General features: G+C 33.5%; 2 protein-coding genes and 1 non-coding gene across 3 annotated transcripts; 2 read left to right on the forward strand and 1 right to left on the reverse strand.

Moving 5' to 3' along the window:
- Positions 1-1,524: 1,524 nt before the first annotated feature.
- Positions 1,525-1,661, reverse strand: LOC112327052 (small nucleolar RNA Z247). The gene has a single exon (XR_002981128.1). It is a non-coding gene; the product is annotated as a small nucleolar RNA Z247 (small nucleolar RNA).
- Positions 1,662-2,315: 654 nt separating this feature from the next.
- LOC18107146 (cysteine-rich receptor-like protein kinase 44) lies at positions 2,316-5,891 on the forward strand. Its single transcript, XM_052445392.1, has 8 exons — positions 2,316-2,350; positions 2,554-3,167; positions 3,274-3,390; positions 3,476-3,666; positions 3,796-4,006; positions 4,528-4,765; positions 5,297-5,447; positions 5,536-5,891. Exons 1-8 carry the CDS (start codon positions 2,316-2,318, stop codon positions 5,830-5,832), a joined length of 1,854 nt encoding a protein of 617 aa, XP_052301352.1. The 3' UTR covers positions 5,833-5,891.
- A 5,752-nt stretch (positions 5,892-11,643) lies between these two features.
- Positions 11,644-14,116, forward strand: LOC18107147 (cysteine-rich receptor-like protein kinase 25). Its single transcript, XM_006373079.3, has 4 exons — positions 11,644-12,438; positions 13,073-13,300; positions 13,457-13,629; positions 13,790-14,116. The coding sequence occupies exons 1-4, from the start codon at positions 11,689-11,691 to the stop codon at positions 14,019-14,021; spliced, it is 1,383 nt and encodes a 460-aa protein (XP_006373141.3). The 5' UTR covers positions 11,644-11,688; the 3' UTR covers positions 14,022-14,116.
- Positions 14,117-17,598: the final 3,482 nt, after the last annotated feature.

Here is a 17,598-nt window from a genome sequence, read left to right on the forward strand (position 1 = left end):
GAAACATAGATTTTACCCGTAGAGAGATCTAGACACTTGTACCCGTGATGACAAAGACTATAACCAATGAAAATGCAGGTTTTTGATCTGAAATTGAGTTTATTCCTGTTATAAGGTCTTAAGTTGGGCCAGCAGGCACAACCAAACACACGCAGAAAACGATAATCAGGGATCTTATTATGAAGAATTTCAAAGGGGGATTTGCGGTGTAAAACAGGTGTTGGAAGTCTGTTTATGATATAGGTAGCGGTTTGAAAAGCATCTTCCCAATATATCATAGGTAAATGAGAATGAGCTAACAAGCTTAAACCAACTTCGACAATGTGTCGATGTTTGCGTTCAATAGAGCCATTTTGTTGATGAGTGTGCGGGCAAGCTAGGCGATGATTAATACCATTTTGGTGAAAGTAAGTGTTTAGTCGTCGATACTCCCCACCCCAGTCTGATTGAATGGCTTTTATTTTCCTGTCAAATTGTTTTTCAACATATGTTTGAAAATTTAAAAAGACATGTTCAACATCAGATTTAAGTTGAATAGGAAATAACCAAAGAAACTTGGAATAATCATCAAGAAAGCTAACGTAATATTTAGCACCGGTTGTGGAAGGCACTGATGCAGGTCCCCACACATCGGTGAAAATTAAATCCAAAGGATGCAACGAAATAGAAGTAGAAGTTTTAAAAGGCAAATCATGGCTTTTTGCCATTTGACATTCAGGGCACACATTGTGTGTTTTATTTTTCTCTACGGGAAAAGAAAGGAGGGATAACACTTGATTGACCACTGGAGTAGATGCATGGCCAAGTCTGCGATGCCACTCATAGGAACGAACACAAGAAAAGGCTTGAGGAAGACTGGAATTATTGGTGAATTGATAGAGTCCATCATGAAGATAACCTCGATGAAGGACATTCCCCGAGTAATCCTTCACAAGAAAATAATATGAGTGAAACTCAAAATACACGTTATTGTCAACACAGAACTGATGCACTGACAGTAAATTTTTATGTATTTCAGGAACAAGAAGAACGTTCTTAAGAACAAAGGTAGAAGAGGGAGTGGAAATTTCGGAGGTCCCAGTTTTTGAGATTTGCAAACCTTGGCCATTTCCAATTTGCACACTGTCTGCACCAGCATAGTCGGATTTCTGAAGAGTCAAAGTGTTAGCATCATTGGTAAAATGATGTGTGGCTCCTGTATCTGCATGCCAGGCAGAGTCCCACGTGTTGTTTGAATTGCTACGCATAGCGACAAGACCGTGCTTTGTTGGTAGAGGAGATGCTTCCTGGTAAGATAAATCAAAACGAAAGTAGCATTTCTTAGCAGAGTGTCCGATCTTACCACATATCTGGCAAACAACAGTTGGTTGATCATGATTCTTATTGCTGGAATTATAACCACCACGACTAGCACGCCCCCTGTCACGAAAACCACCACGCCTTGGAAGATTGTATTGTCGATAGGCAATATTGGCAGAAGGTTGCTGGATGACAGGGGTGAGTTGATGTCTTGACAGGCGCGCTTCAGAAGTCAGTAATAGAGAATAAATTTCCTCAAGGGTAATGGCATCAGTACGTGCTGATATGGAGGCCACAAAGCTGTCATATTCATGGCTGAGTCCTGCAAGAATATATGTTATAATATCATCATGATTCAGTGGCTGTCCAGCAACGGCCATTTCATCTGTGAGTCTTTTGATGTAATGGAAGTAATCAGTGGCTGTTTTGCTTCCTTTCGTTGCAGTTGCAAGTTGTGTGCGGATTTGAAGAATGCGTGCACGAGAACGAGAGGAGAATGTGTCATCCAATGCATTCCATACAGCCTTGGACGATGTATAAGTGACAACCTGAGCAAGTATTGGCTCTGACAGAGAAGTCATAAGAGTACTTAGAATAAGATTGTCCTGACGAACCCATTGAGAGTAGGCTGGGTTTAGACGTTCAGAGACAACAGAAGTCTCAGGGTGAGTAACAGAGATGATTTTAGGTGGTTTGGGAATGCTACCATCTATATAACCAAAGAGATCTTGACCTCTGAAATATGGTATAAGTTGTGCTTTCCAGAGAAGGAAGTTGTCATGGTTGAGTTTGACAGTAGCAACAGAAGGCATGGAAATGACAGAGGAGTGGGGTGGAGTTGCAGGAGAATTTGAGGAAGACATTTAGACGTTAGTCTTTTAGAGCTCTGATACCATAAAGAAGAAATAAAAACTGATTATATATATGAGAATTACACTCTTTCTCTCTTGTTTTTATTCTGTACATATCCTGATATATATATAGTATTACAGTGATAACTTCTAACGTATACATTGATGTGGCTGGCAACAGCTGTAGATTTTGAATTCATGTGATCATATCTTCCAGCCATTTATCTGCTGCTGCATTCACGGAGGATAAGTTGTTGCTGCTTCAATCACTGGTGGATCAGAGTCCTGATCTTCTGCAATTCTTGTTACTGCATTCACGGGTGGATCAGTATCTTCACCCTTGAATTCAGTAACCATTGCTTGATCTTCTACACTCAAACACATCTCTTTACGAAGCTAATAGTCCATTTCAAAACAATCTCCAGACCCTCATGTCTTATCTTGCCTCAAATGCTTCTGTGTCCAATCAATATCATGCCTATGCTGGAAATGACCCTGATATAGTCTATGCTCAATATATGTGCTACAACTACATCGAAAACTGCAGTGCCTGCATATATGCAGCATCACAAGATATCATGCAACTCTGTCCAAACAATAGAAATGCAACTGTATGGGAAGAGCTGTGCCAGTTGCGCTTCTCGAATAAAAATTTCATAGGCCAGCTTGATATCTCAGGAAACATTATCGTAGCTAATACAGAGACGATTGAAAATCCAGGACAGTACATATCAGTAGTGAACGAAAATTTTAGTAATCTTACCAAGAAGGCTGCTTTTGACCCTACGCAGAATATGTATGCTACAGGAAAATTAGCCTTATCGGATATAGACACCCTTTATACTCTGGGGCAGTGCACTACAGATTTGTCATCTCACGATTGTAGCACATGCCTTCAGGTTGCCATACAAAATATTTCAAGTTGCTGCTATATCGGTCGAGGGCAACGGCTTCTTAGCCGGAGTTGCTATTTTAGGTATGAGTTATACCCATTCTATGAAGGCACAGCTGATTCGGGTAAGCATGTATATTTTCAATAAATTACAAACAAATCATACAAAATTTGCTTCGCCAATCTAAGATAGTTCAATGTTTTTTTTTTTTGTGTATAATTTTCCTATAGGGGAGACATTGACGATTTTGAAGATTGTCCTTGGAACTTGTATACCAGCAGTTGTTCTTGCATTTCTCATTGCATCGTGTATCATCTACTTTCGGCGAATAAGCAGAAAAGAAACAGGTTAATCCATTTAACTGATTGGCTCGCCAAAAAAATTGGCAAATTCTGACATGCTGATTACGAAGAACTGTTTTGTCATTTGCAGATGAGGAAAAAGGTCACCTTGCTTTCTTACAGGAACTGAGAAAATCTAGCGCATCGACTTTCGCAGAAGGTAATAAGGTGAGTTCTGAGGAATTACCTTGGATGATGGACCTGAGTGTTATAAGAGCTGCGACAGATAACTTCTCTGTTTCAAACAAGCTTGGACAGGGTGGATTTGGCTCTGTTTACAAGGTAAACAATACTTCAACATTATTCTTTATGTGTCTTCAAAGGATTTTCGAGAAATTTTGTTAAATTAAAAAATTAATTGCTTACATACAACATTGAAAAAATGACCTCGTGTGCTCTATGATTTTTAAGGGGATACTAAGCGATGGAAGCGAAGTTGCAGTGAAGAGACTATCAAGAAGTTCGGAGCAGGGCGTAAAAGAATTCAAAACTGAAGTTCTATTAATAATGAAACTTCAGCACAAAAATCTTGTCAGGCTGCTTGGTTTTTGTGTTGAAGGAGAGGAAAAGCTCCTCATCTATGAATTCATGCCTAACAGCAGCCTTGATGTTTTTCTTTTTGGTTAGTTGTATATTTCCTTTATGGTTTTAGTAATTATGTTTTAAATTTGAATCTTTTGTTGGCAAATATTTAAAAGTAATAATATGCTTAGCTATTTTTCTTTTTTCTTTTTTTAATATTGAAGATTAGGGTTCGGTTTGATTGCTAATGTTCAAGTATTAATATTAGCTTTTACAAATTAATTTAAATTATTTTTTAAATTTTTATTTATAGAAAAGTCATAAATATATATATTTTTTTGGAATAATTTTTCTCTGAAAAATTTATTAGAAAATTAAGTCAAAATTTTGATTTAAACAGAAGTTGAAATTTTTTATTTCTAACTTATTAAAATTTTTTTGCTTGAAGTCACTTTTACCAATTACATTTCCAATTTAAAGTCATTTAAAGTCATTTGTATTATAACTTAATTATATAAAAAATAATTTTTGATTCATGATTTGAAATGATAAGTTAATTTTTATAAATAAGGTCAAATGTATTCTAAATATCATTTTATTTTTCTTTTGATTTGATGGTAGATCCTACGAAACGAGCAGAACTTGATTGGAGCAGTAGAATTGATATTATAAATGGAATTGCAAAGGGAATGCTCTATCTTCACGAGGATTCTAGGCTTAGAATCATTCATCGAGACCTAAAAGCTTCTAATGTATTGTTAGACAATGAGATGAATCCGAAGATTTCTGACTTTGGAATGGCAAGGATTTTTTCAAGCAATGAAGACGAAGCCAACACTGCTCGAATAGTAGGAACATAGTAAGTGCTCTTTCACTTTGGAATCTTTTTCTCATAATTGCCTAAAAATATGAAAAACTTCAAACTGGTTGGGCTCCTCGTTCTTCTCTTCCTTCTTCCATTCTGCTCTTATCATTCTTTGCTAAGACCAAAATGGGCCTTCCTTCTCCTATTTTCCTTTTCTTTGGGCGTGGTTGGTTTTATCTTAACATAATTTTGGGCTCAAGTGAGATGGTGCATTTACTTTGGGATTGGAGTAGCTGGTGTATTTTGACCCAATCACAAACAAAATTAGATAAGTGATTAACCCACAAATCTTTGATTTCACATTAATCATTTCAATGTGGGAGTATGATCATGGTATTCAAAATATGAGAGGGACAAATCCGATTTCATATTACTAGCTTCAGCATTTCCAGCCTTAGAATGTTGCGTCCCCATATATATTTGAACACCAAGAATTGACTTTTTGACAAGAGTTTTCTTCTAAACATTTTACCAAATGATTAGTTCTTAATGTCCTGAACATTTATTTTTCCCCTCTATGAACAGTGGATACATGGCACCAGAATATGCAATGGAGGGATTATATTCAACCAAATCTGATGTTTTTAGTTTTGGAGTTCTCTTGCTTGAGATCATAAGCGGGAGAAAGAAAGCTGGATACCACCAATCAAAATGTGCTCCTAGCCTCCTTGCATATGTATGTTTAATCTATTACCTTAAAGTGGCCCTGCTATTATTGATTGACGGGACAACAATGTTTTTTTACTTTCTTAATGTCAAAGCAGGCTTGGCAATTATGGAACGAAGGAAATAAAGCAGAGTTGATTGATTCAATGCTGTCTGATGCATGCAATGCAGACGAATTCTCACGTTACATGCACATTGGTTTATTATGTGTTCAAGAAGATGCTAGCGGCAGACCTACCATGTCATCTGTTGTCTTAATGCTGAAAAGCCAAAATTCATTTCTTCCCCAACCTGAGCGGCCGGCTTTTGTGGGAAGATTCATGGACAACCTAGAGGCAACTGCTAGCAATTTCTCTGTCAATGAAATGACACTTTCTGATGTTGGTCCACGCTGATGAAAAAGTGTAGTAGCTCCGTACTTTGATTGAAAGAGTTTTATTGGTTGGTACAGCGAATCTCCCTAGTTCTACTTGGTAGTGGATCCTCCACTTTTTTCTATGATTAAAAAATTACGAGAGGAGCTTAAGGATCCTCCACTTTGCAGACTCCATCCAAATGTATAACTATTTAACCTTTAAACATACAAAGTGCAATTTTCTTTGTTTTGGAGGAGGTTAAATGTTTCTGTTTTGTTTCTTTTTTTTTTTTTTGAAGTAGATTTGCCTAGTGTAGTAATTGCTATGTTAGTATCAATATTGAAGTTGAAGTCCCGTTTTGTTTTGTGTTGTTTTCTTTTAAAAAAAATTAAAATTGATCAGAGGTTCAGATTTTCTAGAAAGATGAATTGGAGACACTTGAAAGTTTTCCCGGATTTTGTTGTGATGGTTATATTGTATAGATTTCAATGTTGTTTTCTTAAGCTATATTTGTTGTTTTGTTCTTTTTGTATGGACCTTGCTTCGTTTGGTAGTTCCTATAAAATTTATATGTTGCAGGCTCTGTAATTTCATATACCATAAAGTTATGGCGTTCAATGAAATCATATACTTTTAAAAAAAATTGATTAAATTGTTTTTTTTATTGAAACAGTAACTCGGTGACTAGCCATTTCAATCCAGACGTACCTCACTTAATTCCAAATCAAAACATGCTCAATAAAGAAAAGTTAGAGACAGAAGAAGAGATGTGTTTTTTTAAGAGAGCAGAATAGGACAAGATGTTTTAGTAGAATTCTGACTTTATTCTTATTTGTAACGTGAACACACACAGCTTGCATGCTACTGTGTGTGTAAAGTATGGAAACAAGGTCTTGGATAAGTATAGTAATAAATAATGTATAAAGGAAAGCTCTTAATTATGATTATTCAGTAGATCCACCGTGCCAAAGACAAGAATCTAATTGATTATATTGAAGAGTGTTTATTGGAAGTGTAATTGGGTATACGCAATTTATTACTATATCCTAAAAATATGTAATTTACATGAATGCGTGAAAACTAGTCAAAAATACGCTTTTAAAATTGAAAAAAAAAATATTTTTTATCCGGCTAACATATTAGATTTTAGTCTGCTCTGGTTACAAAGACCAGCCCCTGTTGGATCGGTTGTCACTTGTCAGTATGGTGTAGCAACACAAACCCTTTTAGTCAAACCACAATCAATATTCAACAAAAAAAATAAAATCATTAAGTTAACTTATCTATAAATTTGTATCTAGGGGCTGGGACCATTTCTGATATTCACCGAAGCTAGTCCTTCATTGTACATTGTGGGGCTGGGTTATTTCCATGTTTTTTTCTTGGTGATAAAGAGGGGCAGAGCCGGTTTAAGTTGAATGGAGAATTGTATAAAATTATAAATAATATCTTTTAAAATATTTAAAAAGTATCTTTTTATTATTTCTTATGTATATTTAATGAGTGAGCTCTTGAGTAATCTTCTTATATTTAAAATTTTCTGTTAAATAAGAACAATTTTCGTTTTATAAAATATAATTGATAAATATATCTTATTTATTTTTAGAATCTTTGGTTAAATGAAGGCATTGGCTATTACTTAAGTAGCTTTTAGGCTTTGGCCGACTCCGATAGGGGCCATGGATTGATATTTGATATTTTTAAGTTAAAGTTCAATGTTATTATCATGTGATTAAACTAATCACAGCTTAATAAATAAAGCTCTACACGAACTACCAGGTAAAGCATAAATCTAACATATATAGATTCAATAAGATATAATAGCTCATAAGGTATTATTCTATATTTAATCATAACAATCACCGAATTGCGCACATTCTAGCTAACTAGTCAAAACCATCTCTAGAAAACTTAAAATCTTATGCCAGTTTTTGTTTTAGAATCTAGCTTCTCATCATCTAGTTTTTCGTCCATATACTACTTCATGCTATATAATAAAATCAACCCCAAAATTGTCCCGTCACGCTGCTGCAAGGCAGCCTGCACACTCTTCAATGTTTTAATTATATCTCCCTCTAAAAATATTGAATTAATATGCCGGTTTTGGAGTTAGAAACCAGCGACAATGAGCTTTCTTTAAATATAAAATTTAAACAAAAAACAATACATTATTGGTGCAGAATTGGGGTCCAAAAGAGATCCTCCGCCGAGAGTCCAATTAATCCAGCCCCTAAAACCAATCATTAAACACTCTTAAAATAATATTATACTATGTGATAGAGTATTAACCATGAAAAGGCTACCCCAGACGACTTCATGATCACCCCCAACCTATGGGCCTCTAAATCTAGTTTTTGGATTGTTAATATTTTCGTTAATTGAACAGCCTTTGACCTTCTATTGCAATGCAAACTTATGTCATTTGAGCCTTGCGCATTCGAAGCCTGTCTCCCACTGGCTTAGCTTGAAATTGATAATTGAACCGTGCTATAGGGTTTAGGTTATTTTTTTTAAAATAAAAATTATATTTAAATACTATTAATATTTTTTTTTACAGCTTGAAATTGATAATTGAACCGTGCTATAGGGTTTAGGTTAATTTTTTTTTAAATAAAAATAATATTTAAATACTATTAATATTTTTTTTACAAAAAAAAATTAAATTATGTCAGAGTTGACCTGATATAACCTGGTTGACTTTGTAGGTACAAAAACAATTTATACAACCCATAAAAACATAGTTTGATTGAAAAATATTTCAAGATGACATCTTTTTTATTATTAAAATAGCAACATATTTGATTGACTTGAGTTAACCCGAGTTAACATGTCAAGTTTGCAACCTAATATTGAGTGATAAAATTAAAAAAAATCAAGTAAAAAAGGATCTAAAAAGCGACTCGAGTTAACATGTTAAACTCGCGATCTGGTTCATAAGAATAAGATAATCACATGAAAAACAAATTGAAACAAATTACAACTTAACATTGAAAGATAATATTAAAAAAAATCAATTAAAAAAATAAAAAATTAACTCGAGTCAATCCATCAAACCCATGATCCAGGTCATCATACCGAAATAACCTTATAAAAAAATAAAAAAATAACTTGATTTAACTTATGTTAACCCGCTAGATCCATGATTTGATTAGGAGACTAAGATAATAGCATCCAAAAAAATAGTTGGATAATAAAGGCAAGTAGTGAATGACGACAAACTGATAAGGTGAAACGTCGAGGACTATCATTTCATAAATATTGGAATGATAATATGGATTCTATTATCTTGAATAAGGATCCCCCCCCCCTCAAAAAAAAAAAAAAAAAAAAACAAAGCCCTACAAAACCCTATGGGCTTGGGCATGTGCCCCAAGCCCATACTCATAAGAGAATTTTTTCAGGATCCATGCAGGTCCCTTAATATTTATATTAATCTATTACATATTATTATGAGTAGAATATAATTCAAAATATTACAAATTTAAAATTACATTTTAGCCTTTTTTTTCTCTACAAAAGAACAAGATTCATGAGATATAAATACACTATGAATCCTTCAAGCCAAGGGTTCACAATATCTTCATTCTTAACATTTTCAGCATACATATTTTCAGAATCTATCTCTTTAAAATATCATTGCACTTTCTGTTCATTCTTAACAAAGTTATTGATTTTACTACGGAGAGTCCCTACTTTCATCAAAGAGAACTTTTTACAAATATCAGCTAGCGATCACCTGATATACGAGACACCACTTATTACTACCACAACTATCAATCACCTTAACTTACCAGACACAACTTGCTACTACTATAGCTATTGGTCAGTAGGCTTATCAGACACCACCTGCTACTACAACAGTTACCGATCACCTTGTTTACCAAGCATCATTTACTACCAGTTACCAACTCCCTGGGCTTTCCATATTAAGTCACTAGATACCTTGACTATGGATAAGGAATTAAATTGGTTGAACTAAGAGATCAATCAATTATCTAACACATCAGTCTTATTTCTCAGCATCTTAAATTTTAAAACTCATCAAATGAGGTAGACACTCATTAGTAGATGGTCAAATTTGAAACATGAGAAAAAAAATCAAAAGCATTTTGTTTTTGTATCATTCAACAAAAATACCATATGCAAAATATTTTGTCAACTTTTATCAAATGACTTCTTTTCTTTCCTTTTGTTTCAACTACCTTTTTGCCAAGTTTACTCTATAGGTGGGATCTAACAAGAAACAAAGAAAAAGAAAGCTAACAATAATGCAAATAAAAATTACAGGATATGATTTGACTTTTATTACTTTGTCGTGTCTTAGTGGACGTTGTAGGCGGGGATCAAAAGTCTAGATCATGAAAAATTAGAGTCGCCACCTAGTAATTAGAAAAACCTAAAGATCCTAAAGATATGCACTGATTTCACAGATTGATATTGTAAATGGTTAATTATGTTTAAGAGAAGAACGACGTCACCTTTACAATATGCTTTTTACAAAAGATTAACTTTACTATGTGATTTCTCTTAAATATGTCTTTTTTTATTGTATCCTAATTAATTTTTGTTCTTTTTTCTATTTTTCTAATCATTTTGCAAAAAAAATTGACACTGGTCTCTAAAAATAGAACTCGTTGAAGATGTTGATGTTAAGTCCTGAAAAGGAATTTCTGTTAAAATAACTTAGAGTGGGTATAACCTGTATTTGATTTTAATATTTGGACATCGGCCTCTTTAAAAGGAGATGTGTCAAAAAAAAATATGATGCTTATCTTTAAAAAGAGAAATTACATTGAAATTGTTAAGAACAAATGTTAGACTAATATGAATGATAAAAATTAGGCTTTGAACTTGTATTGATTATTATAATTTAAGTTTGACTTTTTTTTTTAATTTAATTTTAAAGAGATTAAAATTTAAAATTAAATGATTAGGGATTGATTTCGATAAAAAAATTGATTTGATAACTTGTGAAAAAATTAACAACTACAATATATTTATGTCATTCTCTCATAATGTTCAATTTAAAAAAATTATTAAAATAATAATAGTTATTTATTTTTAAATTTAATTTTTAATTAAATTAAAAAAATAAATTATTTGAAAGTTTGTTTTTTATATGCTATAAAACTCCTGAATTAAATACAGATGTTGGGTTGGTGATGGTGGTGGTGGTAATGGGTGTTTGGTGAATATGGAGAGGACACTGGGTATGGTGGGGAACTGCTTCGGGTCAATGGGCTACAGTGGTGTCGTGGTGGTGAATGGTTGGGTGATATGTGTTGCTGGTTCGACTGGGTAAGGGTGACAATAACTGGTTTTAGTCGATGTTGAGTAGTGAATTGGAGATTTTTAGCAGAGAAGATGATGGTTCCTCTGTTTTTTTTTTTTTTTTTGAGATTAATGAGTGACGTTCATTTGATTAGATTTTATTAATATCAGCACTTTGGGGGTGGTGAATGGTTGTTTTAATTTTTAAAGTGTTTATTTTAAAATGTATTAAAATAATATTTTTTATGTTTTAAAAATTAATTTTAATATTAATATATTTTTGAAAAAATTTAAAAATATTAATTTAAAATAAAAAAAATAAAACTTTTTAATTTTTTTTTTTAAATACTCTTAAAATAAAAAAACAAACTTTCCCTGTTGGGACTTAGTTTAGTTAAGTTTTATTAACGTGACATGTGATTATCACTTTAGAAGCAACTCTTTTTTTAACGAAACAGACTATGAAAGTTCTCACTTGACTTTTGCATTGACTTGCGGCAAGGAGCTCCTCCATGTAAAAGGAAGGATAACTCTGTAGCCCAAAATAATTAAGAGCAAGAAAACCTTATCAAAAAAATGTTGGCTCTGAAATTCTCCATATTCCTGCTTTCCTTTGCAGCCCTGATGACCATTAACATCACGGAAGCACAGGAGATTAACTACCGTTATCATTTCTGCCAAAACACAACCACTTTCGTAAGAAACAGTACGTATCAGGCCAATTTAAAAATCCTTCTCTCTTCACTTGCCTTCAATGCAACCCGCAATGACATTAACGGATTCTACAACGCCTCTGCAGGGCAAGATATCGATGAGGTCTATGGCCTTTTCCTCTGCCGCGGCGATGTTAGTGTCGAAGTTTGCCTAAAATGTGTGAAATTGGCCACGAACTATGTAGTCGAATTCTGTCCAATCGAGAAGGAGCTGGCTATCGTATGGTATGATGAGTGCTTCCTGCTCTACTCAAACAGTAACAACTTCTCCAGCTTGAACCAAAGGCCTTTGGTTTCCATGCCGAATGTAGAAAATATAATTGTTGATGTAGAATTGAACCAGCTTCTGGTGAAAACTATATCTGATGCTGCTAAAGAAGCTGCAAGTGCGCCTTTAGGTGTAAAATATTTTGCAGCCAAAAAAGTGCTTTATACGTCGCATGAGTTTCTATACGTTCTTGTGCAGTGCACACCGGTTCTATCTACATCTGATTGTAATCGTTGTCTTGAACAAGCTATCCCTCAAGTACAAATTTGCTGTAATAATACGCGAGGAGGAAGAGTCCTAAATCCAAGCTGTAATCTTCGATTTGAATATTATTCTTTTTACAACGAAACTGCCGTCGTGGCAATGTCACCACCACCACTGTCCACGCCAGTTGTTCCCCCCCCCCTCCATCTCCAGGCTCAATAGCAGATGGAAAAGGTTCTATTTTCTTCTTTGTCATTCCAAAATCCTTCTTTATCATTTCTTTAATATGAGATTCTGTTATCTTGAATAATGATGTGCAACAAAAACATTGTCACTATGAAGGAGATGGAAGCAAATCGATGTGGATTAAAGTCGGCGCAGGCCTATCCGCAGTTATTGCTGTGCTATTTTTCAGTGCTTGCACTTACACCATGAGGAGAAGGACGAATCTGAGAACAGGTATGCATGTGATATGTACCGAAAGTCTCGGTACTAAAAATTTTATATTATATATATGAACTACCTAGTTAGTTTCTATATACGTGCAGGTGATTTCCAAATATTTTAGAGATATAATCTTGACAAGAAATTAAAATTCTGAACACCTTTGAATTTGCAAATATGTTGTGGTTAAGCTTGAAAAGAAGACCAAATTAGGCAGAGATTGAGTAATTGGCTTTAATTCCGTAAATTTTTCTCTAGTCAGGTCATCATCTGAAAAAATGCTAGTAGGTAGAAGGTTAAAAACAGAAAAAATATTTTGAAATGTCGAAACAAGAAGTACATTTACATGATGTTCGAAACCTATATAATCAATTATTAGCACTTCACAATATCTCCTGCAGAGGAAATAGGAAATATCCGAGAGGATCAATTACTCGACTGGGCAGGACGAGCAACTGTTGGGGACGACTATTCAGACAAAGATATTCAAGGAGAGGTGACATCCCAGGACCTCCCTTTGATCCGGCTAGATGTTATAAATGAAGCTACAAAGCAATTTTCTGATGAAAACAAACTTGGTCAAGGAGGGTTTGGCCCAGTATACAGGGTAATCAAGGCTATCAAGTCAATTACTTTATTCAATAAAAAAACAAAAACAAAAAATCGAATTCTGTTATTTGTCAATCTCTCAATACACAAATTCGAAAATGCATCACACTTTGGCCCACAAATATTAATGCTTATTAGAATAGTTTGTGCTCAGGGTACGTTAGAGGATGGCAAAGAAGTTGCAGTTAAGAGGCTCTCAAGAACTTCTGGTCAAGGACAAAGAGAATTCCTGAACGAAGTCGTTTTAATCGCCAGATTACAACACAGAAATCTTGTCAGACTCCTGGGATGCTGTCTGGAAAAAAATGAAAAGTTACTTATCTATGAGTATATGCCCAACAATATGAGTATATGCCCAACAAAAGCCTTGATGTCATTCTTTTTGGTTTGACCCCTAAACCTGAAACACCTGAATCTTTGCACTTTATAACAAAGACCAGAAACTGTAACTGATTTGATTTTTATGTTGATGCTACTGAGATTCCAGAAATGGAGTCCTGCTTGACTGGCAAAGACGCTTGAGCATTATCAATGGAATTGCACGTGGGCTCTTGTATCTTCATGAAGATTCTCGTCTTAGAATTATTCACAGGGACCTCAAAACAAGCAACATCTTGCTTGATTATGAGATGAATCCAAAGATATCAGACTTTGGAATGGCTAGGATTTTCGGTGGAAATCCAAGCGAGGCTAACACGAATAGAATTGTCGGAACTTAGTACGTAATGCTACATCTCCCTTCCCAGTGTTATTGTTTTCAATTGTATATTTGTTTGGAACAAATGGATTTTCTTATTCTTTTCTTTATTCATGTGAAAAAGCAATTTTAATTTAAAAACAAACTATTAAATAATTTTTTTAAAAAATAAATTTACTCATACAAATCCATAACTATACTCTACATAAATTCTACATAAATGTGAGATTAGAACTCGTGAACTTTCTATCATTATGGTTTTAATATCATTTTAAAAAGTATTTAATTAAACTAAAAAATTTTAACTATTAAATAAAATTTAAAAAATAATTTTATATCAAATAAAATTTTTCCAGCGAGGTGGCAGAGGTTCACAATGGTGCAATATTCTTGACCGATTTATATGATGCAGCTCTGATCGATGACCATTAACATCACGGAAGCACATGAGATGAACTACCTTGGTCATATATGCTCAAACTCAACCACTTTCGTAAGAAACAGCACGTATCAAGCCAATTTAAACATCCTTCTCTCTTCACTTGCCTCCAACGCAACCCGCAATGACATTAACGGATTCTATAACGCCTCTACAGGACATGATCTTTATGAGGTCTATGGCCTCTTCCTCTGCCGCAGCGATGTTAGTGTTGAAGTTTGCCAAAACTGTGTGAACTTGGCCACAAATGATATATCCAATCGCGAAGGAGGCTATCATATGGTATGATGAGTGCTTCCTGCACTCCTCAAACAGTACTAACATCTTCTCCAGCATGAGCCAAATGCCTGCTCTTTACATGATATATAGATCCACAAATTAAAACTGTAGATGTCGAATTTAACAAGCTACTGGTGAATACTACTATATCTGGAGCATCTTATGAAGCTGCAAGGGCACCATCAGGTGTTAAAAAGCTTGCAGCCAAACAAGTGATTTATACGTTTCTTGAATCTCTATACGTTCATGTGCAGTGCACACCGGATCTATCAACATCTGATTGTAAATAGTGTCTTCTACCAGCTAACCTTAGCTTATCAATTTGTTGTAATAATAAGCGAGGAGTAAGAGTACTCTTATTTCCAAGCTGTAAATATTTTCGATTTGAGAATTACTCATTTAATTTTCAACGAAGTTGCTTTCGATGCAATGGTAGCACGACCACTATCCACGCCAGTTGTTCTCCCCCCTCCATCTCCAGGCCCAAGAGCAGTAGGAGAAGATTCTATTTTCTTCTTTATCATTTCATAAATCATGGAATGATAATATGGATTGTATTATCTTGAATAAGGATATACCACAAAAACTTTGTTTCCATGAAGAAGAAGATGTGATGATACAAATAAAATAGACCTAAACAATCTCACAACACCTTTATGGGTTTAAATACTTGTTCCGAGCCCAATACTTACAAAAACTTTTTGAGATCTCACACGAATCTCTTAATATTTTATATTAATCAAATATATATTATTTTGAGTAGAATATAACTTAAAATATCATAAAAATAAAGTTACACTTCAGCTTTTTCTCTCTACAAAAAAAAAAAAAAACAAGATTCATGGACAATAAATATACCATAAATCTTTGAAGCCACAATTTTTTCTTTTCTGTAGGTACTATCTACAGTCACCTGACTTACTAGGTGTTGTCTGTCACTACAATATCTACTGATCACCTAGCTTACTAGGCATCAGTTGCTACTAACACGGCTATCGATCACTTGACTTACTAGGCATCATTTGTTACTAATACTACTACCGGTCACCTATCATATTAGACATCACCTGCAACTAGTTATCACCCTTGTTATTTTTATATCAAGCTAGCAGAAAAAAAAAAAAAAATTATTTGAACAAAGAAATTAACCAATTATAAAATATATTATCCTTATTCCTAACTTAAATTGAGAAATTAATCAATTATAAAATAACTGAATTTTATTCTTAACTATCTTGAATCTTTATAGGGATAGAAGCAAATCGATGTGGATTAAAGGCGGTGCAGGCCTATTAGCAGTTATTGTAGTACTATTTTTCAGTGCTTGCACATATATCATGAGGACGACATGTCTGAGAACAGATATCCACGTGATATGTACCGAAAGTCTTGGTACTAAAAATTTTGTAAAACACACACAATATATATATATATATAAACTACCTAGTTGGTTTCTATATAGTTGCCGGTGATTTCCAAATATCTTTGAGATATAATCTTGAAGGTGATAATATAAGCAAACTCTTGATTTTTTTATTATTTTTAATTATATTCATAATTGATCTCAAACTTTTAATTTATTGTATTTTTGTTTTTATCAAACTTCAATATCAATCTCGAATTTCAATGTCTTTTTTATTTTGACCTTTAAATTAAAGAATATCACAGCCAAAAACATTTTGAAAAAAGACATTGAATTCTATGGATTTAATTTGATCATTTAAAACTCCAAGTTTTTCAATTAAACCTAAATTAGCCTTTAAATTTAATTTTTCACTAATTAAGTCCCTAATAAAATTATTTTGACTCATTTAAAGTATAATTAAGTTCTTCCACTTAATTAAATCCTTTAATTTGTCCAAATTAATTCTTAAATATAATTAAACTCTTTATTTGGTCCATGATTAAATTAAATTGGTCTATTAAAAATCTAATTATGTTCATAGACTTAATTTTTATGCATATTTGTCCAATAATAATTTAATTTAACCTTGAATTTGCATTGTCTCTCTAGTCTTGGATACAATAGGGTATAATTAAGTTTCTAATTTCATTCAAAACTCCAACTTGATTTTTATATATGTTTGAAATCCTCCTCAACCTGCTTTTACTAAATTGTCAATCTTCTTGCTATTATTATTTATTTTTTATTGTAAAAGAAAAAGGATAAATTTGAAGGGAAATAACTCAAAAATAGATTATGACAAAGTGGGTCTTATCGAGATAAATCCAACAACATCAAATAAGACCACCATTAAAGGTTGCATACCTCTTCACGCTCTGCCACAACCTCCTTCACTTGTTGTTCGCCCATGTATTATATTCACCAAATAGTTTTTTTTTTCATTTTTACATTTTAGTCTCTAATTAATAAAAAATTCCTTAATTCAATTTTCAATCCGTCACAACCGAGCTCAATAAAGTTCCAACTAGAGAGAAAAGAAGGAAAAAGAAAGTGAAAATGAGAAAATAATATGAGCACATGAACCTGTAAAAGGTTTCCTTTGATGGATGTGTAGACTCTTAGATGTTTAAATCAATAACTTTGTAAAGAGAAAAAGTGCAATGATATTTAAAAGAGATAAAATCTTAAAATATTTATGCTAAAAATATTAAGAATGAAAAGATCATGAACCTTGAGTTTGAAGAATTCATGGTGTATTTATAGTTCATGAGTCTTGTCTTTTTGTAGAAGAAAATGGCTAGAGTGTAATTTCATCCTTGTGATATTTTGAGTTGTATTCTACACAAAATAATGATCAATATAAAATATTGAGGGACTCACATGAAGTTCTGGAGAAATTTCCAAGGAAGTGTTGGGTTAGGGGAAGGAGTTCAAACCCATTATTGATATAAAAAAAATAGATCTAGACGCGCTGTG

This window comes from Populus trichocarpa, chromosome 11 (assembly GCF_000002775.5).
Source record: "Populus trichocarpa isolate Nisqually-1 chromosome 11, P.trichocarpa_v4.1, whole genome shotgun sequence".
NCBI classification, from domain to species: Eukaryota; Viridiplantae; Streptophyta; class Magnoliopsida; order Malpighiales; family Salicaceae; genus Populus; species Populus trichocarpa.

Excerpts from the sequence above, each read along its gene's own strand:
- LOC18107146 (XM_052445392.1), top strand. The coding sequence starts at position 2,316 with ATGTGGCTGGCAACAGCTGTAGATTTTGAATTCAT. Across the intron at positions 3,667-3,795 it reads GATTTGGCTCTGTTTACAAG|GGGATACTAAGCGATGGAAG; the intron begins GTAAACAATACT and ends ATGATTTTTAAG. Across the intron at positions 4,007-4,527 it reads CCTTGATGTTTTTCTTTTTG|ATCCTACGAAACGAGCAGAA; the intron begins GTTAGTTGTATA and ends ATTTGATGGTAG.
- LOC18107147 (XM_006373079.3), top strand. The coding sequence starts at position 11,689 with ATGACCATTAACATCACGGAAGCACAGGAGATTAACTACCGTTATCAT. Across the intron at positions 13,301-13,456 it reads GGTTTGGCCCAGTATACAGG|GGTACGTTAGAGGATGGCAA; the intron begins GTAATCAAGGCT and ends GTTTGTGCTCAG. Across the intron at positions 13,630-13,789 it reads GAAAAGTTACTTATCTATGA|AAATGGAGTCCTGCTTGACT; the intron begins GTATATGCCCAA and ends CTGAGATTCCAG.